The 24,749-nt window shown below is 46.7% G+C and overlaps 1 protein-coding gene across 1 annotated transcript in view; it reads right to left on the bottom strand.

Annotated features, from left to right (window-relative positions):
* TENM4 (teneurin transmembrane protein 4) overlaps positions 1–24,749 on the bottom strand; it is a 753,030-nt gene that overhangs the window by 105,271 nt on the left and 623,010 nt on the right. Inside the window, exons 16-18 of the mRNA XM_082749583.1 lie at positions 15,281–15,466; positions 7,775–7,801; positions 379–525 (exon numbers count right to left, since the gene is read on the bottom strand). Of these exons, the coding sequence (XP_082605709.1) occupies positions 379–525; positions 7,775–7,801; positions 15,281–15,466 (360 nt within the window). The remainder of the gene's footprint in view (positions 1–378; positions 526–7,774; positions 7,802–15,280; positions 15,467–24,749) is intronic.

Here is a 24,749-nt window from a genome sequence, read left to right as displayed (position 1 = left end):
GCAGGCATCACAACCGAAGGTAACTCAACCTGCCTCTGGGGGAGAAGCATCCATTCTGCTACTTTCTGTGACACAAAACTGGACGGGCCTCTTCTTGTCCATTTCCAGTGAGGGGGATTGCACTACTGTACCAGGCAACACATCCCACTATTGAATTGCTAGAAAATTCTTTTTTCCATATGCCTTATCCTCTCCACTGGCTGTCAGATGGCCATTAATTTCACTTCTGTTATTTCATTTAAATTAATTAAGATGGAACAACTAGAGACATGTACTCATTCCTTCTACCACATGTGCAGTTTGATGCGCACCTGTTGCCCTGGACCCCCGCCCGACCCCCGCCCAAGCTGTATGGCATCCCTAGGGCTGGGGACCTACCTCCATCATTGTCTTTGCCATCACCACAGGCGGTTTCCATGGACGTGTCGCAGCCTGCTCCTCTCCAGCCCAGCTGGCAGACGCAGTGCCAGCCATTTAGGTCCAGGGTACATCTGCCATTGCCGTTGCACAAGCCAGGGCAACCCTCTGCAAGGCAAAGCATACAGTATGGAGCTCTGACCGTCCACAGCCACCTGCAGTCACACACACTCGTGCTCCTCCTGCCTGCTCGGGAACTGCTCTCAGGTCCACCAGCACACCGACACCCTCAGCACCCCGGGAGGCCTGTAATGTCCCCCTTGGAAAAGTGATCAGGATCCCCAAGGGGAAGTCTGTGGATATGAGCCTGACGGGTGACTGACGAAACTTCTGCCTGATCTTTGCTCCATGTTCACTCTTGTGTGTTTTTCCCATTTCTAGGGGCTGTTTGAAACAAAGGAATCACCTCTCCATGTACTCCTTATGTTCCCTCAGCACTTCTGGGTCTCATTCTAGAAGGGCTATCCTTTTTACTGGGGGAAGTACTATTGTACTGGTACTCGTACTGGACCCTAGGTTTTTCGTTTATTTTGTCCCATTTTCTCCTGAATGACTGTCTTTGCTTTGAGGAAGAAACCTTGGTCTTCTCCTTCCCATCTTCTCTATCACAACTAGGAAGAGGGCTCTGCATGCAGGACCCCGACGACTGCCATGAGAGAGATGATCTAGGGCTGTCTGGGATTGCAAATGCAGTTGTGGGCAGGCTGCCCTTCCCCGATTTTGTTCATCGGTCTCTCCGGGTGCCTGTCATGTATCAGGCACCTTCTCTCTCTGGGCTAGCACGGGAGGTAGAGAGATGGATAAGACCTACTTCTTGCAGGCTACCAGAGAAGACAGATTTGTATAAGCAAAATATTCCACTGCTAAATGCTCTTGGGGAGAGGTACACAGCCGGGTGGGAACCAGATACGGGAGGGGCCATTGTCTGGAGGAACCTTGGGTGACGGCATCAAGAAGGGTCAGGCGATGTTTAATTCTGCCGTGGTCCCACTTTGCCCATATCCTAAGGTAGAGAATTATCCTTACCAGTCGAGTAGATTTACAGGTTTTTTATTACCACCCTTTTGAACCCTTCTCTTTGAGTTCATGGCTCAGAAATCTATGTCTAAGAATCTGTTAAATTACATGGTTCACTTCAGCCTCTCTTTGGCCCTTGGTTTTCATTCAAGTCTTCATTTTAACACCTGCCAACTCCTTCCTCAAAGAGGCTACCAAAAACCCCCCCCCAAAACAACAACAACAACAACAAAAAAACCCCCCACAAAACCACCTTTCATTGGCTTGCCTTCTTTGTCTTCTCTCTGGCCCTACGCAGTCTCAGGGAAGGGTATGAATGTCAAAGTCATCCATATAACTAAATTTATTATGAGCAGCAAACTGCTACAAATATGGCTATAAAGTAAATTTTCTGCCACAAAATAACTGAAAATTGACCACTTATTCTTAAATGGGACAAGGGTGAATGTAGCTGTCCAATACCATATGTAGGCCATGGCAGGGACACCCTGAATGACCCACCAATTAGAATATAAAACTTTAGTGTTTCAAGGCCTGTTAGTAGTTGGCTTTTGTTACAAAGTAAAAGAAAAGAACCTGTTCATTTGTATTTGAGATGTTCAGACAGCAGCCAATCAATCACTCTGGCCACCTGTTTGTCATTCAAAGGAAGAAATAGTTATTGACTGGGCACTCCAAGCCTAGCAGGGATCCTTGCAGAAGCCTATTGGGAAGGGTGGGAAGCCACCAGCATGGCTCCCTGCAGGTGACAGGGACAGCAGGTGTACAAGCGTAGGGAAGTGCTGTGGCATGCAGGTGATCAGCCAGGCATCCAGACCCGGCTCCCAATACCAGCCATCCTTCCTGGTCCAAAAAATGAGAGACCCCCTCTTTCCCCAACTAGTCCCATTTAGATGTTTATCCATCCAGTTGGACGGCCTTTCAACAGAGCCTCATTTGTATTTGAAATCAGTCTTGGAGGAAGGAAGTTGAGCCCAATTGTTAAGAAGGGTAGTAGATTGCTTTCTCCTGCTCCAAGATGTAGCCTCCCATCAGCGGCAAAGAGTACAAGCCTGGATGCCTTACCTACCTGGTTCACCACTTGGTGGCCTCGCTTAATTTCTTTGAGCCTCAGCCTACTTATACAATGGGGTTGCTCAGGGGATTAAATAATATAATGTATGCATGATGCACAAAGTCTGACCTACAGCTTAAAGACAGTATATGAGTCTTCTACTGACTTTTACCTCCTGTTTTAAGTAGAAGGCATACACTAGCATGGATTGCACCCATAACCTCACATAGGCTCACAGAATGGCAATATAGAGACTTGAGGCACTTGTCTAGGTCAATGTCACCCAACTTTGTCTGTGAAGGCTCAGATAATAAATATTTTAGTCTTGTGAGCCATTGGGTCTCATTGTAATTACTCAAATCTGCTATTGTAGTGGGAAAGTAGCCAGATATAACGTACATCAATATGTCAATGAATGACGGCTGTGTTCCAATAAAACTTTATTTACAAAAACAGATGACGGGCTAGATTTGGTCTCTGTGCTGTAGTTTGCCACCTGATGGTTTAGAGGCTTCAGGACAGCAATACAATGACAGTTGCCATCTACTGAGGGTCTACCATGGCTTGCCACTGTACTAGCCACTGTACTTTTAAAATAAGTAACTTTTTGTTATTTTTCCAGTTCCTGATTTTCTAAGGCAGTTCCAATTTTACACCACTTAATCCTAAATTGTAAATTAAAACCACATGCTGTAACACAGTGTGGACTTTGGAACTGGGCAGACCCCAATTCAAATCCCCATACCACCTTTTTACTACCCACGGGATGACTGGCAAATCATTTAACTCTCTCTGCCTCAGTATTGTCATCTATAAGATGGAGGTAATGCCTAATTCGAAGCGTTGCTGGGAAGATTAATGAGATAATGCATGTTAATTATTTAGCATGGTGGGTAACCTAAGTAGGCATTCAATAAATGACAGGTGCTATTATTATTATTGAATTGATTTGTCTTAATGTTGCATAACTTCAAGAAATTTACAAAACCAGAAAATAACCTTTGTCAGTCCCAACTGTATATATGTCTGGGTCAAGAGCTATGGTCCTCATAATACAAACCTTGCCAAAGACAGCTGAGACGAGGCCAACAACATGGTCATGGGGGTTAACATGCAGCTCAGTGGGAGGCAGCAAGATGGGTTCGAGGCCACAAGTCCCAGCCCAGGGCCACTACTTCATGCTTTCCTAGTGCTCTGTCCTCCTTGGAAGCAAGTTTCCCAAGTACATGTAAATTATTAATTTTGTAATTAGTTTAATGTCTTATTCCCTCCATTAGAATATAAACTCTGTAAAGGCAATGTTGGCTTTAATCCAGAGCCTTGCATACAGCAGGTGCTCAACGGGTATTTGTTGAATCAATGAATGAGACAAGAGACTGGGTTCTAGTACCTGCTGCCTAACTTGTGGGATCTCTGCAAAGTTACTTTTCCTCTTTTGGCCTCAATTTTCTTATCTAGAAAATGAAGGTTCAGACAAGTTGATGTATTAGGTCCTTCCAGTACAACTGACCCAAAAGAGAGGCTCAAAACTTTAGTCAGCACCTATAGGATGCCAGGGAGGGGTGTTCATTCTAGGGCATCCAGAGATGAGATACATCCTCTGCCCTCGATATTTTATACTCTATTTACCTATACCTTACTTTGTTCCAGGAAGGAACTGCAATGGGTCTCATACTCTCAAGCAATACGTCTCAAAGTGAATTTTGCAGAATGCCAGTTCCATGAGGTCCTCAAAACCAAGCTTCTGCGGTCAAGTAAATTTGGAAAACATTTTATCCTATAATCTCACTCTAGAAAGTCACACTGAACATTAATACCTTAAAGGCTCCGAGGGTCTTACAAGGAAGAAACCTGCTTATTTGATTATCAGGATAATTTCCAATTTGACCTCAGAACTTTCTTTCCCCTATAACCACTTATAATAATGGGGGAGATCCCACTCCACAAAGCCCTCTTTGGGAACCCCTTTCTGGTGAGCTCGTCCTGGCACACAAAGCCGAGTGCACATGTTCTGTGCTGCTCAGAGACCTCCAAGGTGGGTGAATGTTCGCAGGGAAAGGAAGCTCTCTGTGTGAAATCACAGCAACACTTTAAGTATTGTTAGTTTCCCCAAATGGACCAAGTTATACCCTGGGGATCTGCACTGTCCTCTCCGTTTCAGGGTTTCAGAGGGACCCTGAGTATTTGTGGGTTAATTGAGGATTGCTCTCAGCCAGCAGTTTCTTCTGGAGTGATCACACCCCCATTAGCCAGGATGAGGCAGCCTCCTCTGGGGTGACTTGCTGACTTTCTTAAAGCAAAATGCCCATCCTTACCCACCACTAAAGCTCATTAATTCTACAAACTCTGAGACTCATCAATAATTCAAAGAACCCAACTGACATTAACAATCCCCTCTGGAAGGACTCACATCAGGCATTTGCTAGAACCAAAATAATGTAATTTCAAGGTTTAGAGAAGGCCTAAGCTTTTCAAAAGAAAAGATGCCCTTTAAATGACAAGGGACCACTTTATCTTCAGCCTTCTGTGTAAGCCTATGAAGAAGTCCCCTTGAAGCCAGCATCAGGTATGGCAGGAAGGCTTTCCAAATCCTTGAAGACAGTTTTTAGTTAAGTGGCAAAGGAGCCATGTATTAACCCTATCACCTGTTGGAACATCCCATTTCTTTATGGCTCTCCTTCTAGTCCTCTTGTACTTTTTCATCCCTACAGTCACTTCCCTAGACAAGGTCACCATCATCTCCCATCTCCATGATGGAAAGAGTCTCCTAATTGGTCTGTTTGCCGCCAATGCTCCCCCTCAACTCTTTTTTCCCCACTATGGCCAGACTTATCCTTCCAAATCACAAATGTCATCATTAAGCCACCATCCTGCTTTTAATAACCTTTAGTGTCTTTCTCATACACTTCTGCCTAAAGTTCACAATCTTAGTCTATAAGGCCCTGCCTAAATTGGAGGGATCTTCTTGCTAGGTGACCCCTGGACATTTCCCATCATAACCCTCACCACACTCATTGGGATTGTTTTATTAGTGTCTACTCTGCTAGACTGCAGCAATACAAGAAGAGAAAGCATTTCTGTTGTGTGGTATGCACATTTTCTGGCACTTAGGAGGAGTTCAGCATTATCTGTTAATGTGCATGTCGCTTCTTTAGTATCTACTGACACAAATGGAAAACAAAGAACAAAAGTCAGCTCGTCTTTGCTGACATGATACTCTACTTAGACAAGTCTTAAGTTTGCACAGTATAGGTCTCTGAAATATTTTTTTAAGATTAGAACCCATCATACCAGAAAGTCAGCAGAATGGGGGCCTGGTTCAAACCTAGATTTTGGTAAAAAAAAAAAAAAAAGTCTTTTAAAGCAAGTTATGATTTATTGGCCTAATCCAAATAAAGGTCTGGTGATATTTTCTGAACTAAAGATCAGAGCAGGTGGTTTGAGGGAGAATATATATCACTTCCTGGTGAGGGTGCCAGTTTGGAAGACATGGCTTGGAGGAAGAATATCGGAAATTATGGGACATTCCTGGTGAATGACGATAGAAGACAGAATGTTGGAAATACGGTTTGGGTCAGGAAATTCAAACTCATGGCCCTGGCACTCACTACAAGGGTGACCCAGCGTGGGCTCCCCAACTTCCTCAACTGCAATTTCCTTTTCCAATATAATGAGTATAGTTATATCTGCCCCCTTAAAAAAAAATTCAAAGAACTTGCTTAAGACTCATGGATATGAAAAAAATTCAGACAGTACGAAAAAATTCTACCAAAGAGATGGTTCCATTATTAAATTTAATCCATACCGAAGATTCCTCTGATAATGATCATGTGTGAGATGCCTATTTTAAAGAGGCTCAAAGGGACTACTCTCTCTTGCCAGAATGACTACATTCTCAGCTGAAGACCAGCATGTAAAATGCAAGGAACCTTGCTTCTCAACACCAGGCATCCATCTGATGGGCCCATTAACACCTTTCCTGTACTTGGCAAAGATGTTCTGATTGGAAAGCAGTCAGTCATTTATGTTTCCCCCAAACCCTTTCCATAAGTTTTTAAACAGCTGTTGCTATCTCTTATTAAAAGCCAATTTAGCCATTTTCTTTACAATTTCAAAAATGACTCTGGCTAATGAAGTTCTCCAAATTAAGGGTAAGGATAAGAATATGATGATAAAATAGCATCACTAATGTTTTTTGAGCATTACCCCTGCCCATTTGCTAAACACATTATATTCATTATTTTGCTTAATCCTAATGCCAACCCTATGAGGTAGGTCCTATTACCAAGTTCATTGTACAAAGACTCCCAAGTGAAGGGAGGTTAAGTAACTTGCCCAAGGTCATCTAGTTCATTACCTGGTGGACTTGGGATTCATTGTCAGGCAGTCTGACAAGGAAGTATTTTTCCTTAACCACCAAGCACCTACTCTGTGCCAGGTGATAAGTTAGGACTTCAGGATAAAATGATGAATATTGTAGAATATTTCTCCTCAGGGGGGGTTGTGAACTCACATATGGGTGCACACGTATCTGAACTTTCCAGACTTACTCTTAGAGGAATCAGACCTATTTGGGTAAATGGGGCACTAGCTAATTAATAAAGATGTTGAAAAGGGAATTACTTTGCCTATACGGAACACTCCTCGAACATAAACCTTACCAAACTTGGGCCTTCTCTGAAAAGAAAAAAAAGAAAAAAACACAAAACAAGCAAACAGACTACCCACTTCCCAAGGTCAGGAGTCTGTGTCCCCAACTGCCCAGAGCCTGTCACAGCACCTAGCACACAGCACTAGTACTAGCAAGTGCTTCATATGTAGTTGTTGGATGAATGACCATGACACCAGTAGTGTAATGTAGTTGTTCAGGCTTCTGAGCTTGCTCTGGAGCCTCTTCTTTTCTCAGGACACCCACCCTGGTCCTCAGCATCTTAATTCTGATGGACTACGGGCTGTAAGGCATGGGCAGGGTGACAGAAGATAGGGCAGAACGAGTGAGGGGCGTATGTGTGCATGTGGAGGGAAGGGCAACAGCACAATGGTAATGTCACAGACAGAGCGAGCACTTTAGGGGGAAGAATGACGCTCCGGGTGTATCAACCACCTCGTGACCAAAAACCCACCCTTTGGGGAGCAAACACTGGGACAAAGCTGGGGATGTGGCAATATCTAGACACCATGCTTCTGGGGTGTATATACATTGCTTATATACACATTTCTTCTTTTATGCTTATACACAAACACACACACAAAGACAATAGGAAAATAGAGGAAGGAAGACCATACCTTTAACTACCCTATCCAGATAGTGCGCTTGGGGAATAAAAGACAGGACATTTAAGGTAGGATCAAATAAGTGCAACACTGCCTGCCACGTACGTAACCATGCCAGGTGCCCAGGGGACCGGGTGGGGGGATGTGCCCCATGTTTGGGACAGACCGGCCATGTAGGGAAAAATAAAACCAAAGACAAGATGACATGAGAGAGAAGGAGGGAGAGCAAGCACATTCTCCAGGAAGGGTCAAAAGGAACTTCAACTCATTCTATGATCCAGGGATTCGGAAAGGTCATCATGTATAAGAAGACATATGGCTAGGGAAAACAGGAGAAAAAGGAGGATAGGAAGGTGCAGACATGGCCATGCTCCTGCTCTGTCATGGGTATTCAACTTTATGGAATACTAGAACTTGCCCTTTGTCTATCCAGAGGAGCGTGCAGCTTCCGTCTTGGGGAAGCAGCCATATAAGAGCAAATGTTCCCCGTCTGGGCAGAGGTGCTTTCTGGCAGCTGGAACTTAGACATATGCAAACTTGGGATCATCTCTGATACGCACTAGGGAAGTGGACTGAGTCTTTGGTCAAATATACCACCAGATTATCTGTTTGCCATTTCTGAATTTTCCATGGACACATGTGTCCACACAGACTCGAATGCAGAATGCTTGGTGTTCTCAGTAAGAAGCATTTCTCCTTGGTGCCTCTTACAGAGAATTTAAGTTGGGTCAATGGATGTCACTGTGAGAAACAAGAAAAAGAAAAGAAAACCTGGCCACTTCTCAATGCTTGCTAACTCAAAAGACAGAATGGTGTACGATTTGTCTTCCAATGGAGGGGTTGCACCCAAGCCTTGACTCACTCAGCAATCGAAGGTTTTGTTTCTCTGTGAGGATGGGTGTCAAACATTGTTCTGAAATAAACCCCATGGTGTATCTACGTGGCTGGGTCTTGAAAGCAGAGCAGCCCTCTTCATTCCTGGCATCAATCAGTAGTGCCGTCTCACCTTCCCCACCTGGGCTCCTCATAGCTACTGGGGGGGCTTCCCACCCACCCCTTTCTCTACAGCTCCCATGAGGGTTCCCACAATGGCTGGACCAAAGGCCGTCTCCTGAAGGGCGTGATGCTTTCTGCCAGGGGGGCCTCCATCCTCAGCTTGATTGCACACATGAATCCAAAGCACGTAAGTAGGACTGGACTGCAATGGTGGGGCCTTATGTGGAAGCCCTAGGGTTCTAGCAACTGCAAGAACATTCTTCCTTTCTTCACTAAAAAAAATAAAATAAAAATTTATTTTTTCATTCCTCTGGTAGAACAGACACTGTTGCTGGTCATCAATACATATTTGCCGCAAAAGATGGGTGGATGAGAGGCTATGTGTCTAGTTGAGGTTTCCATGTGGTCTTTGTTTCTAGATGAAATATGCTCCTGGAGGCTGCACAGCCAAGTGGAAAATTGGGAAGACGAGAATTTAACTGGGCTTGCGTGCTTCCCCTTCATTCTTATGGAGTCCATGAGAGCACAAGACGGAAGAAAAGAAAGTGGAAGAGAATGGCATATGAAAGCAAGAGTGTATAAACAAAGTTGGAAAATTCTGAATAATGAAAGACAGGGCTGGCTCATAGGTAGCACAGCCCAGGAAGTGTCTCTGGCTAAGGTGAAGACTCTTGATTCTTGGTTCATCTGTCATGCCTGTCTTAATCAAGTTGTTCATCTCATTTTTCAGGGTGACCTAAAAACCTCTTAGACATTGCCTCCTTTGATACGTCACCTGAGAACAATAATAAACAGGGTCTCCTGAACTTCCTGGCTCAGTTCGTGTTCTCAGGTTTTGGATCTGTTGAGTTGAGCACACAGCCATGATCACAGATTTTTGTAATCACTGAGCCCAGCTGCAGAAGAACCAGAGCTTCTCTCACGGGTTGGAAAGGATGACGAGGCTGGCTCTGGTGGTGAGGACAGATTATACCTTCTCTGCAGGCTAGACTCCCCAAGCCTAGGGCTGACTTCACAGAGCTCTCTTTTAATGCATTTTTGCCATGTCATTTTTAAGAAATGAGTAATAAAAATCTCTATTAAGTGTAAGTATAATAATACTCTAGTACCTTTAAAAAAATCCTTCCTAATTTCTCTAGATCATGGGCAGGAAGAGTAGATAGTGGAAATGACTGAGGCAGACTCAGGTTACAGTGCTGTGGGTTTCAGGAGACAAAATGGGCATTCGAAACTCTAAGCTCTGGTTCCATAAACCACTGTCACACAGTGATCCTGAGCCACACCATGAGTCCAGAAGCTGATAATGGCTGGTTAGTACCAAATCCAAGAGTTTTCTGCAAACAGAATAGGGCTTCCTTCTACTTAAGACGAAAGGGGTAATTGGATCTTTGAAGTCCAATGCCATTTATTTATAAAAGCCACATGCAGAAGTTCATACTGTTGTCCATGCTTCTGTTGTTTGAAAATCTTGGTACATATGTCCTTGAGTATAGTCACTTAAAAAAATCTACCATGATTTTAATATAATAACTTTCAGGAAAGATGACACAAAGTCCATGAGTTTGCACTTGTGGATGGTAGACTCAGGACTTCACAAAATTCTCGCATCTTTCTCCTCAGGACTTTGGGATGCCGCTGATGACAGTAGAGTCCTCTTTCCTCTCAGGCTATGCTTATTTTTTCAACATTTGCACACATTTTCTACGTTCCTTCTCCATTCCCATCACTATGCAAGACGCTAGAGATAGTGGAGGTGCACAGTTGTTTATGATAAAAGGCACGGAGTCTGTGAGGTCTTAGATCTCTTCAGCATTTCTATGGCCTTCAACATGCAAACCTCTTTACTTGACTTGCCTGCACCCAAACAAGTTTCGAAAAGTTTATCCCAAGAAGCTTCAAGGGCCCCCTATCAAAGGTTGTGGAGAACGTGGCAAGAGGTTCTTTATCGTCATTCTCCAGGAGCTTCAGTTGACTCTAACAGTTGTATCACTGGTACACATCAAGCCAGATTAAACAAGGATTGGTATAGCAGGTGATGATTAGGGTGCTTATAATCATGTAACTTCTTCAGATATTTGATAAACAATCAAAGAGATATTCTTGTAAAACCTTGGATAGATTAATCCCCTTTGCTTTGGATGAAGGATCAATGAGTAAATGGCCAATGGCACCCACCTGAGAGGGACTCACAGAGCCTTACTGACCTCCTTCCAGTTTCCCACCCCTTCCATGTGTGGGCTAACATCTCTCAGGACCATCGGCTCTGATAACCTGGGGTAGATCCCTGTTCATTTTCTCTCATGCTTGCCAGCATCTGTCCTGTCAGGTCACAGGTCCTGTTGTGTGAGAGTACTTTGAAGGACGAGGATAGGGTTATCAAACAGGCTCTGACTCCTTGTGAGGGTTTTTTAAGCTCTCAGCGAAGGACTGTCTGATTACAAACGAGAAACCTGAGAGCTACCATTGAAAAGTGGACAAAGAACTCCAGAAAACTGTGTGGCCTTTCTTTACCATCTCTTTTTATCATGAAATCTGGCTGGGCTCACTTGAACTACTGCATCATCACAGTATTATTCCAGTCTGTACTCCCAGAGGAGGATTTGTGTTAAGAATCAAGATTTATATGATTGGACAGCTCTCCTGAAGCCTAGTAAATAATTCTGTGTATCTGGCATCTTGAACAATCACAGCTTTGGGGTCAAGGTTGGAATTTTACAAATGTAATCAGAAGCTGGCATTTCTTACATGTGTTTTGAGACTTTAGAAACAAGGGGCCCTGAAATGAATAAAATAATGATCGTAGAAGTGATCAAAAATGATAGTACTGTTTTCAAAGAAACAGGAAAAAAAAATTAGACACTTTCTCAAACTTAACTATGATTTTTAGCTTTTTCTAAAGAATTGGGAGGTCAAGCCCCAGACTTGAGACCCATGAAATTCCTGGAAAACACATCCCCTGAATATACTTTTAATGTCTCTGTAGTGATCATATGCTTGAAAAATAGAGCCATGTCAAATTTTCTTACCTTAACTTTTAGATGAGGAAAAACGGGTTTCAGATATGCAACTGGGAGCATTACTGACAAGAGAGCGCGGAAATGAAAAACCCCTTCTTATTTGTGGTGTATTTTTAGAAGCAGGATAACTCAGTTTTAGGATGATGGGTGCGCAGTTCTGTGGCCAGTGGAGGAGGAAGCCTCCTGGACTTGGTCATCCCTGGAGGCCTCCTCCAGCCTCCCCCGTTCTGTGAGTCACGGAGGGAGAAGACGAAGCCCCTAGCGACCAGGTGGTCTGCCCATCGTGCTTTCACCAAAGACCTTTCCTGAAGACGTAAAGAGACAGATAACTCCCAGCATAAGGAATTAGGATTCAATGTGAATTGTCTTGCTTTTTGACAAAATTACTGTCGTTAGAGATGATGCGCCTGTCCATTTACCTTTCGTTCTGAAAAACCAACCTCTTCTGGAGAAAAATCAAGTAGCTTCCATGAAAGACAAGATGGACCAACGCCTCCGAAAGCAGATATTTAATTGCTACTATAATACTCTGCTCTGGGAAATGTCACTGGGGTGAAAGTATTCTTACGCTGGGGACTTGACCATAAGGAGCCCAGACTTGTCCTGGTGTTTACTGCCAGCTGGTAGGTCATCAAATCATTCTTTCCTGTTTATGGAGGCAGTGGAGTGTGAATAAACAGGCCCTCCTCTCTTGCTTCTACTGCATGGAGGTCTCTGCACCAGTGTCACGGATTCCAGTTTTTTCTCCGGTACAGGACATAACTATACTCCAGCACATGAACTCGCTGCACTATAATGACCTCTTGTATAGTAATGAAATCAGCTAACAAGAGAAAATGTAACACTTGGAATTTCTAACTTGCCACACCAACAGTTTTTGTCTTTTCCTAAATGACCCTCAAAAGGAGTGAAGTTCCCTGGAAACACAGGAAGGTGCTTCTTGTCCCCAGTTAAGGTTAAACAGGGGTTTCTCCTTCTCATTCTTATTCCAAAAGGGAAAAGAAAGCACCACCATTGTTTCTCGCCTTTGCCTCTTCTACCCCTTCCCCTGTACTGAACAAGACGACTGGAGTGTTCCTTCAGAACTAAGCTGCTGGGTTTCTCACTGGGGATGCAGCTGGCCACAGGCAGAGACCACGGAGAGCAAGTTGCCATGCGGGGAGATTACACAGGGACAAAGGAAACGCTCACCACAAAATGAAAGGTAATAGAATTCTGAGCCAACGTCCTTTCATCTGAGCCACTATGACTAGTCCATTACTTCTTCAATGTCCTGTGACATTTTTCTGGTATTTATGACTGTCAACCTCCCTCTTGAATCATGCCCATTTACCTTGATGCATTTCTCATCTGGAGGGCAAAAAGCATCTGCAATCCCAAGGAGGAATTTGCTCTTAAACAGTGACGATGGGTGTGTGGGAGTGCAGGGCTGGGGGTGGGGGGGATGCTTTGACTTCTTGGCATCCAAACATATTGGATATTCTTCAGGCCAGGCTGCTGAGCATCCATCCACAAGACATTAGGTGTAGCCCCACCTGCCCACCAGCGCCGGCATGAATCATCTATGACTGGGCTCAGGGAGAATTCCCTGAGATCCCTCATCGTCATTTGACTAAGATGAGATGCTTTTATCTTATAAAAGTCTGCCATCCATAAACTTTTTGGAACTTGGTAAGGTGAGTTGAGAACTCTGTAACTGAGTGATAGAAAACATAACGTACTCTCTCTGGACTCTGCTTTTGGTTTTAACAGAGATGCCCCCCGCCCCCCCCCAACCGGGCTGGGAGGCTAAAAGGTCAGCCTGTCCTCAGTCATGGGGAAAAATGAGGGTGAGGGGAAAGTGGGGTTTAAAGAAGAGGGCCCGTGAGTGATGGGGGCCACTTCTCATGAAGGGGTGTTCAGGACGATCATAAGGTAGGATGACACAGACATGAAGAGGCCACCCGGAAGCGTGCATTATGACGGTGCGGCACCTTCTGCTGGGGGCAAAGCGGGAAGGGCCACCCTGGACTCTGGAGCAGCTCTGTTAAGAGTCTGGGGTGGGCGAAATGCTTCGCAGCTCCGAGCATAACGGGAATGAGGAGGCACAGCCTCCAAAGGATGCAAGCCAATGCCCCATAGCAAACCCAGGCTGTCCTGTGGGGCGCAGAGCAAGCAGCTGCTACAGAGACCCTGCACAGAGGCTCTGCAAACTAAGCCTCAAATTCCTGTTCTCCTTCCTACAAGCTAAGTGACCTCAAGCCTCGGGTCCCTGAGAAGGAGGGAATAACACGTGTGCCTTCAGAGGGGGACTCTTTGTAGTATGAAATAATGCAGTTAGAAGCCCTTAGCACATGCTTGGCGCATCGTAAACACTCAAAAATTAGAAGCCATTATTATTGTTAAGAAGCACAAGGGCTTCCCCTGCCCTTTATCAACAGAGCGATGTTGTGGGCATGGGGATGAGGAATACGGACTAATTTCAGATCACAAAACAAAAGGAATGACGTGAAAAAACAAAAAAGGAGAAAAGCTGTGACCCCATTTGCTCAAAATGTCTCTGTCCCTTGAAAGGTCTGGGGTTCATCTCCCAGTTTCCGGAAGCCCCAAGAGGGGATGTTTAGAGTTGGAGAGGAATCCGACCTTCTAAAGCCATGTGCTTGCCATCTGATCACAGACCCTCCCTTTGCAAAAAATGGAAGGGGAAGAACTTAAAACACACACACAAACCAGTTGATTCAATAAAGAGCTTTTGGTGAGTGCTCTTTCCAGGATAATAAACCAAGCAAAACGTCTGGCTGTGTTTAAAATCAACAAAAGCAGCAGGCAAGGCAGGAAGGAGGGAACGGAGTGATGGGCTTGCTCCGAGAGCTGCCAACAGCACTGCTTCAGCAGGGGCAGCCTGAGGAGCCCCCTGAGAGCAGAGAGGAGACGAATGCAGACAGGATGGAGGCTGAAGACTGGGGAGGGAGGGATCGAGGCCTGATGGGAGGCAGATGTGGCCCGGGGCCCATGGGAAACTTTCCCCAGGATTCCAGGCCAGTGGGGGTGGGGACTAAGAGCTAAGCCTAAACCCTCTCGACCAGATCACGAGTTTGATCATCATGGCCACACATACCCAGCCCTACACTCTCTGCTGGCCTGTGCTACACTCTTTCTATGCATTATGATCCCCATGATATAGGTCAGCAAACCATGGCTCAGAGAGGTGCTGGGATAGCCCACAGCTGCTAAGTGCTGGTTGTGTGCCTTCCTCTTGGGCCACAGCTCCTCAGCGCAGAGACCTACAGCAGCTGGCCCAGGAGGGATACACAGCAAGGCATGTGTACTAGCTAACAGACTTTTGAGAAATGCAGAATGGGAGGGAAAAGGTTAAAAATGCCCAATTGTGAGTTTATGTTCAATTGTTGCTGGGAGATGCCAACCATAATGTCGCCAGATGAAAGGACTTTGTGCCCAGCTCCCACATGCGGACAGAGGCAGCATGCGCCCCACAGCAGACCCCCCGGGCCTGGGCCCGCCATACCGATGGTGCAGTGCTCGCCGTTCCAGCCGGGGCTGCACTCGCACTTGCCATCGCGGCAGGTCCCGTGCTCCGCACAGCGTGGGTGGCAGGCCCGTTGGTCGCAGGCCGCCCCCATCCAGCCTTCCTCGCAGCGGCAGGTGCCCCCCACACAGACGCCATGGCCCCCACAGTCGGCAGCACAGATCTCTGCAGGGAGGACAGCAGGGGAGGGAGGGGAGAGAAAAAAACACATTTTGAGCCGGTCAGGTCATTGTCGGGAGCAAGGGTCACACCTGGCTACCTTCCTTGGCTCCTGGGGAGGATGGATCCGATGTCAGAGGCCTGGGAGGCTAATCTCCCCAAACAATGACCCTCGGGTGAGAACAATTCTCCAGGCAAAAGCCTGTTTTGAGCCCACTTCCCTTACCAACATGGGCCGATGGAAGGGCTCTGCTCTGTTTGCTTTCCCTTACTGCCAGCCTGCCCCCGCTCTTGTGCTCGCCACTTCCAAGGGGGGCCGGCCTTCTGAACAGATGTGAGGAAAAGTCAAATTTAATTAAAAACTGGTTATGTGTGAAAACAAAGTGAGGACGAGTCCCCGATGGCCGAGGGAAGTGCTTGTGGGCCTGGCTGCAGCACGTGCAGGGGTCTGGGGCCCATGTTTCCGTCGGGCCCTGACTGTCCTAAAGGCGGGGTGAGAGGGAGGCCGGTCCCATGCACCCCGGGGATGGGGAGAGACTCTGGGGGCCGGTCCTGTGCTTTTGCTGCCTGTGTTCAACCTCCTGCATACTGCCTTGCCACTCCAACTCCAAGCACCGCCTCCATGGCCCTTCAGATCCAAAGCAAATAGCTAGGGACCATGTCCCAGCCAGAGACGAGTCACCCAGCCCTTCACAAAGGCCCGTCTGTGAGCTGGTGCAGAACACGCACGGCCCAATTCACAGACCCGCTGGGCGCAGGGTCAGTGCCAGCTTTCCCGTTCCATGGGCAGAGGTGGCGAAGGCTCCGATGCAGGTTTTTAGGAGGCAGGTTGAGCAGCTGAGGCCACGGATGCTCTCTGCCAGGGCTGTGACGGAGACCCTGCCGGCCGTCTGTGCCTTATGGCCCAACAGTCTTCAAATGAAAACCCTCACGCTTTTGTTCTCTTTCAAACTAAATTAACTGGCATTGTGCCAGGCTGCGTTTGCCCACGACAGCTTGGAAGATTCCAAGCTGTATTCCTGGTTGAGAAGCTACTAAGAGTCTAGCTATTTTTGAAAAGGGAGATAAATCAAAATTAGATCTCAGAGGCTTAGACCTTCTGTATCAACCTGCAAGGCAGTGGCTACAATGTCTGTGAATTAAACAAAACAAAACAAAATCTACAATGGCTGAGTCACCATTTATGGGGTGTCCCATGCCTGACACCTTGTCAGGCCCACTACCTGGAAAGGGAAGTACTACATGCAGATACACATCAGATTTCTCAGCTGCACAGAGGTGAAGGGTCCACTGGGAAATGGGCAAGAAGCCCTGGCCTGGAACTGGGGGGCCCAGGTTCTGTGCCAGGCTCAGCAGCTTCTGAGCTATGTGACCATAGGCAGGTTCCTTGACGTCATGGATGTATCGAGTGATGGACAGCAACGAGGACGCCGCACGGTACCTCTGCCAACCGTCAGGGCTGCGGTGAGCACTCGGTGAGGGGCAAGATTGAGAAGGGCTTGGCCGAGAAATCTAACTCAAGAAAGGTCTCTCAGGACAATGAACTTTAGACTAGGAGTCCACGGACCAGGTGTGCAAGGCCCATGCCTGCTCAGCCCCTCATCTGCTGGGTGACCTTGGGGACATCAGTCTGCCTCACTGGGTGTTGGGTTTCCTCATCTTCTTTGGGGGGAATCTGATGGCATCTAAGGTTTCTTCTAGCCCCAAGATCTTGGGAGTCTGTGATACAAACACCCTCCATATTCCACAGCAGTATCTACCCCCAGGGTTTGGCTCAAGGATCTCTCCTCTGGGAAGTCTATGATTCACCCTGTGGTTATTCTCTTGTTCCTTGCCCTTCCGTATTACATGGTAAACTGATTTTCTGTTTCCCTGCCAGTCTCGCTGTCAGACTGGGGACATCCAAGTCTGGACTGGATTCTCCTGATCGCTTCTTTGCTTGGTCCTCAGTACAAAGCTTTGCCCAGAACAGACCCTTAATTTTTGTGGACTAGGGGATGAATCCTGTGTGCCTGGGGCGATAGGCGGCCTGAGAAAGTAAAGTGATTCATTTACACCCTGCTCAGCCTGGCTGAGGGCCGGCCCTGGCCTCTCTCTAATGGAAACCTCCCAGGTTGGCGTGGGGCTGTGGACAAGTGTCACTCCATCCAACAGCCCTCCAGAAATGTGGCTCTCTCAGGATGGTCTTTGAGCTTCCTTCCCTTCTTTTCATACAGACAATGTCTTGACATTGGAGATTGGAGTGACAACATCCAACCCCAAAGTCCTGTTTTGGAAATTTCTAACCTTTCTGCATAGAAGTGACCCCTGGTGACCCTGGCGGCAGGGCCTGCCTCAGGGCTGCAACTTGCCCGAGAGACCTGGGAGGGACCTTTAGTTTAGCATTTGTTTGCTTTTACTCAGCACTTTTTCCAGGTGGCAGTTTATGGTGTAAAAGTCAACAGTGAACAGCGTGTTCTATTCACTGAGGTGTGAGCCGGCAGAGGGACAGGCTGCTGGGGTTGAAGCTGGGCTGTTTTCAGGCAGCAGAGCACAGGGGGTCTAGAGCACAGGAGGCAGCCTTCTCCTAGCATTTGCCTGACCTTAGGCTTCAGCTAACAGGTAGGCCATTCCTATGATAATTAATCTGAAGGCAGTGTGGATGAAAGAGTGTTGGATTTAGGTGTGATTCCAAATACATTCTACCAGTGATGCGACTTAGGCAACCTGTCAAATTGCTGAAACTCGTTTTCTTCTGTAAAGTGGGGATGGTGACAGCATCCCTTCAGAGGCTGCCTGATGTACAGCAGGGATTGACGCATTCATATGGACTCGTTCATTATTCCTCTAGCTTTCCAAGCATACCTACTATGTGCTGAAGACTGTGGCTGGTGCTAGGAATACAGAGAAAAACCAGACCTAATCTTTGTCCTCTGGGAGATCACAATCCAGATAAAACTCACACTGGTACTGGAATCCCAAGATTATCCAAATAATCTATACTGGTTAGTGCTGTGCCTTCTTGCTTAACTGCAATGAATAAAACACCATGAATTTTATGATTAGACAGATCTGGGGTCTGCCCTTGGCTTTGCCACTTACTGGCTGGGTGATCTGTAAGCTGCAAGTTATGAAAGTCATTGAACCTCACTTTCTGTTTCTGTGAAATAGGTATAATAATTCCCATTTCATCCATGTCATAGGGTTGGTGTTAGATCAAATGAGGTAATGTGTGGGGATAGCCATTTTTGGCTTAATAACCAACAATTATGTCAGGTTTTAGAGTTTACAGAGCACTCTTTATATATCATTTCTCACTAAACTATCACAACAATGCTGTCAGAACCCCCGGTTACCATCTTTCCTAGAGGAGAAGCTACTACTAAGACCCAGAGAGCATCAGCGGATTCTGTAAGATCATATGGTCACACGGGGCTCCTCCCTTGTTTTGACAAGTCTCAGAGCAATGCGCCAGACAGACATTGTAAGATTATGGAAACTGATCAGCAAAAAGGCAGGCTCTCCTTATGGGGACCTCCTGATGGTTCTTCCAGCAGATCCATCTCCTTTTCTGGCCCTGTTGCTTATCCTTTGTTACAACCAAGCCAGCCCCTGGATCTATGTCAAACGAAATGAGATCCCCTACATGGAATTTCCCAGACATTCAGTCTCACTTTTGTCATCTGGAGACTTGCTGGGTTGTCCATCTAAACCCTGCGTTTCCTCGCCAGTTTACACAAGACATGCTCTCCTGCCATGAAGCTGAGGTTGCCTGGTGGCTGGGCACCTCTCCATCAGCCTTTTACAAGCTGGGTTGTGAGCTCTTACACATTTTAATGGAAGGGGCCTGAACAGAGTGACCTTGATGTTTATGGGGTGCTAACTGATGGCAACACTACCTGTCAGTGTTCAGGTTCTCTTCCGCAGATGGCCCCTCTGCCTGCGTGGGAGACGCACTGACTCCTGTCGGAAGCAGAGATTGAAGCTGCTACTTTATCACTTGGCCTTGAGTTGTAGGCCTGTTGTTATTTTTCTTATCTGTTTCACCCTTTTTTCTCCCCTTGAAATAAAAGGAACTGCTTTAGTTTTCCTTCTTGATTTTGCTTTGACATTAAAGCAGACAGAACTTTCCAGAGTGGGTGCTGAAGCATGTGCTTCGACAGGTCATTTGCCCCTTGCATAACATGAGTGGCACTCTGTGAAATCCAGGTCACTGCTCCTCTTCAGGAATAGTCACCACATGTATAACGTGGGGATGACACCAACAACTGGAGAGGGTTGTTGTGGGAATTACTCTTGTTTAATTTCTTGAGTGCCCTCTATGAGCCCTTCCAACAGAGGGCACTGTGGACAGTGCCAACCGATGGTGATTGTGATGGGCATGGTTCTCTCCTGACCTCAGGGAGTTTACATTCTAGTGCTGCAGGCGGACACAATAGCAATCAGTTAGGCAAGCTGACATGGGCAGAAGTGAAACTTCTACAGAGTGCCCAAAACACAGATTGGGGTACAGTAAGTTCTGTACACACAGATTCTTGTGCAAGAGAAAGGGAGGCATAGCGGCTCATGCACTGGCTTGACATCAGAACGTCAGAGGTGAATTCTGACTTCGGGAACATACCCGATACAAGTGAGCACTTGATCAATGCCCATCAACCTTCACATGATAAACATCAGAGCTTACTGGAGGAACGCTGGAGGTGTCAGGCCCCGAGAGGAATCTTCTGAAGTCCTATAGAGAATATCATCCATAGGGTAGACCTGGGCTCACATTCTGACTCCCTAGTTTCCTTGGGTCCTTGTGGAGTCCTTGGAGAATTAAGGATTCAGTCTCTCTGAACCATGCTTCTTCACGCCCAAAGTAAGGAGAGTAATCACAGTCCCCCACTAGGTAAGAAGGGATGATGGAAGAAAAGGGTATATCTGAACGGCCCCGTGTAATTTATGCTATAGACATGATCCATCAACGAGGACTTAAGATATCCTGTATCAGCAGAGCTGCCCCTCACCTAGCAGACAGCTATCTTCCTGAAGAGCAAAACACCAGCTTTTATAGTAAGCAGCCTCGAGATTTAGGTCTGCTTTCTCCAGTCACCCTGCAGGGTACCATCAGCCAAGACCATCAAAGCCCAGTTCGAAGCCATTTGTATTTGTAGCCTTGGCTTCCTCTTCCAGTCAGGTGAAAATCCCCAGCTGCCCTAACATTCTAATTCTGAGCCTGTGAAGTTCTTGACTAAAAAACCATACAGGACCCTGGAGATGGACCAGGTCAGGCCCAAGAATAAGTTAGCTCTTCTCTGAGGGAAAGCCATGCCCAAACGTCTTGCCTTTTGCCCTGCCTCACTGGGGTACATATGTCTGTCTTCTCTCTAGACTAGGAGCACCCTTAGTAGCAGGCTCCAGCTTCTTCTCAACTTGGTTCCCTCGCAGTGGGCACCAGACATGGTACAGCATGACATCTTGATAAATATTTGTTGAAAGAATAGATGAATTAACAAAAAAAAGCCTCACATAAGTGTTACGTCAGTTGGGCTCAACTGTGTCTCAGGGCCCTATGGTATAAAATTTATTTGGTTAGATACATTCGCACAGGGGCTCGGTCTCCTTTGTGCCTAACCTTCCTAAAAAAACTCTTCTGTAACCTCTGTAATTCTTAAGGGTCTTAGCCCATACTCCCACACGCACACCTTCTTTCCTGCTGCCTCCCACCTCACACCCATTCTGCTTCCATGATGTGGAAGTGAGCAGGCAGGTGAGGAAGAAGTGAGAAAGGGCAGGGAAAGAGAAAAGATTTGGCTATTGGTTCACTGCAGCCCCAAAGCGCATACATAAGGGGAAACACTGCCCCAGGCTCCTCTCATTAAATGTTAATCCCCATATGAGCCTGGATGAAGCCTGGGACCTCATGCAGCTACGTTTTAATTTGTCTGGACTTACTTTACAATCCTGCTCATTAAAATAGCTGGTAGGGGAAGCTGTGGCGTTCCCCTAAAGGGACAGACTTACATATATTTTTCTCATAAAATTTCTTCGACTTGGAAGGATGCTCAAAACTGCCATAAGTAGGGAATGGAAGGGGTCCCCACCCAAGGATCTGTGGGCTTTCCTGGGGAGCAAGGAGCTGAGGCAGGGGAAACAGAGTCTGGGCCCCATGTGACCTCCTGGGATGTCCTTTAATAAGTTTGTATTTAGCACTAAAAGGGATAATAGGGAAAATTGTTCTATTTTGCTTAGGACCTGAGGTCCTTAGAATGCCCTTAAGAAATTTTAAGGAAGGGTTAAATAATCTTAGATGATTCCTGCTAGGATTTTGTTTCTTCACTAGCTCATCGGAGTGAGTGGACAGCCTGGGGAATTTCTCTGAAATCCTGGTCCACGTTAAGTCCAAGCCACACCAGACACTCTATGAAACAGAAACAAGGGGACATGGAGAACCCTTGTTGGTGGCACACAAATACCATCCCATGACACCCTCACAACAGCCCCGCAATGGTATTCTCATTCCTGCGTTGGAGTAGAGAAAACCGCGTGAAGAGATGGACTTGCTCCAAGGTACTTAACTAGAGTGAAAGGTGACTACGATTGATACAGCTTTTCGATCTGTGCCTTGCGTGACCAGCCTGAAGAGCTCAGTTGTAATCTGACATACTCCCATGACTGTTAGTTACGTATGAGATTGTCACCCCAGCTACAGGTGCTCTGAAATCAGTCAGTCTCCCTCCTCACACTGACCCAATGCTTACCTACTAAGTACTTTGCCTTTTGTTTGTGTGTCTGTTTATCTGTCTGTTTATCCTGAATCTGTCTGTCAACACATCCATCTGTCCAATCTACCTAACTATCTAACCATCTAACCACCTATCTAGTCACCAGGCCATCTAACAGCCCATCTGTCCATCCATCCATCCATCCATCCACCCATCCATCCATCCATCATCCATACATCTATCCATCACCCAGCCAGCCAATCTTGTGGCTTGGACAAGTTACTTCATCCTTCTGTGCCTCAGTTTTCTCATCTGCAAAATAGGGTTTATACACTAACATCTCGGGTTCATCTGGGAGGCTTAAATGAACAGCATGTAATGTGCCTAGTATCACACACATCTTTTATAGAGTAAATACTGTATGGCAACTGTATCATGTTCATGGGCTGCAAAGAGCCAGGACAAGGCAGGGTTTAGAGCAAGGGGATGATGTGAATAACTGAGCTGCCCCTTAGCAGTGGGGGAGAACCAGATCTGGAGCATAATCTGGGGGGCAGCACTGTTCAGGTACCTCATCTTCTGGAGAGGAGTATGTAGGCTGAGACACGTTTAAGGGACAGACCAGGGTAATGGGAAAGCACTTCACCAATGGCTTCCGTGTTCTCAGTGAGGTAGGAATCTCCACTGATGGACAGATGTGGACATTTCCCTTGCAGCTGGAAGGACCCAGGAAAGGCTGAAGATCATGCACATGGTTCATGATTTGGCTTCCAGGGCTCAGAAGTGGGCTGTAAGCTGAGAGATGGTGAGTGGCTGGCATGGCTGTGGATTCTGAAGGTGGGTGTGGGGAGAGGGACAGAGACAAGGGGGCTGCAGATGTTGAAGGAGAACAGCTGGAGGCGAAGGACTGTGGAACCAGGGGAAAATGACAGAGAAGGAGGGAGTTGGCACTGGGCAGGAAGTGGCCTGCCTCTGGGCATGGGATCTCCCTCGAATGGGTTTAGGAGTAAGAGAGAAAATAAGGAGAAAAACTTAGAGGAGCAGTTTTTGTGAGGACATGAGAGGACACTTTGGAGATGCTCTAGTCATTCTGTACACAGGAAAACAAGGGCTGAGAGAGAAGTACCTGTCCTTTGCCCCACAGGGACATGTACATCAGCCTTGAGCAAGAGCTTGATGGCTGCCTTAGGAAATGGTCATGGAAGGGACCAGCAAGACAAATGGCTAAGGGCGGGGGGGGGGTGCTTCCCACACTCTGTGGTCCCTCTTCTGTGCCTCTCTACAAGCTATTTCCACGGTCTGGGTTCCCCTTGCACCTCGATCTTTCCGTGTTCACTATACACTGGCTTTGAGTTCTGGGTCCTCCTCTTTGAAGCCTCCTTCTAGTGGCCCAACTGGAAAGTTTCACCTCCTGCCTTCTTAAAGCACTTGATGTGAACCTTTATCAAGGTAAGAGTCTCCCAGTGTTCCCTCTCCAGCCCTGCCATTACCAGCCTGAACTCTACATTCCCTGGGGAGTCTTACACAGGAAGTGTATCTTCTGACTACATCCATGTAACTGTGTAAGTTTCTACCATTTTGCACAAAACAGAGGCTCAAGTCACACATGCTGGTGTAAGAGCTTGGTTTGCTCCTTCCCAGGGACCCAGCACACCTCTGAGCCTTAGCTTTGACATTTCTATAATGGTGATAAGGATTCCTATCTGCCAGAACCCTAAACTTGATTTGAAAATATACTGAGCACTCACCATGTGCCACAAACCCCTAGAGGCTAGGGACTCAGAAATTATATTAAACTATCCCTACCCTCGAGGAACTCAAGTCTACCCACACGTGTAAAGGAACACCAAGTAAATTACCTTCCTCTCCCATGAATAGCTATCTCTATATGTTTTAACACAGCACCTCCCTCCCTCCTTCTCTCACTAAATTGGGTGGATGGTTTTTAGTCTCAGTGCAGGTTTCAGGAGGGAGCCAGAAGGAGAGGAAGATACAGGAAAGGAGACTTCAAGTTCCTCACGATAATTAGCTTCCTTTTGACACTGAGGCCAAACCCAAGCCACTCTCGGGTGCTTTTCAACTTCCATCCCTCTCACCAGAGGGTCAGTGCTGCTCCCAGCCCTGCTCTGTACCACAGCTCTAGTTGGCAAAAAGCTAATGAGCCTTGGAAACCACATGGCCTTTCACCTCACTCGAGGAGCTTGGAGTGCTTTCGAACCAAGCAGAAGAGTGGATTCCAGGATGTTGGTGTACAGCGGTCTCTACATCTACTCCCCCAGGACCAGAATTTCAAGCTTTATGAAGCACCTGTCACAGGAAGTGGTAAGCCACTGCTAGTCATCTTAATTGCAGCATATCTGGCTTCCTGATTAGAGGAGTTCAAACTTAGCCTGAAGGAGGCCTCCCAAGAGGGTCTGACTTTGCAGAAGGATAACTAGGGAGGAAAGGGATGGTGAGCACAGAAGCCATACAACATCCCCAGGATGGGCTGGAATGCTGCCCGAACCCCACTGAGAGGGCACGCTCACCCAGAGGGTGAGCTGAAGAGATAGTGATGTTCAGTCTTCTTCCCAAAGATCCCTGGTCCTGATATCTTTCTGTGA

The sequence above is a fragment of the Mustela nivalis genome (genome assembly GCF_964662115.1).
Source record: "Mustela nivalis genome assembly, chromosome: 9".
Classification (NCBI taxonomy): domain Eukaryota; kingdom Metazoa; phylum Chordata; class Mammalia; order Carnivora; family Mustelidae; genus Mustela; species Mustela nivalis.
Note: the sequence above shows the minus strand (reverse complement) of the source record. Positions and strands in the feature narration are given on the sequence as shown.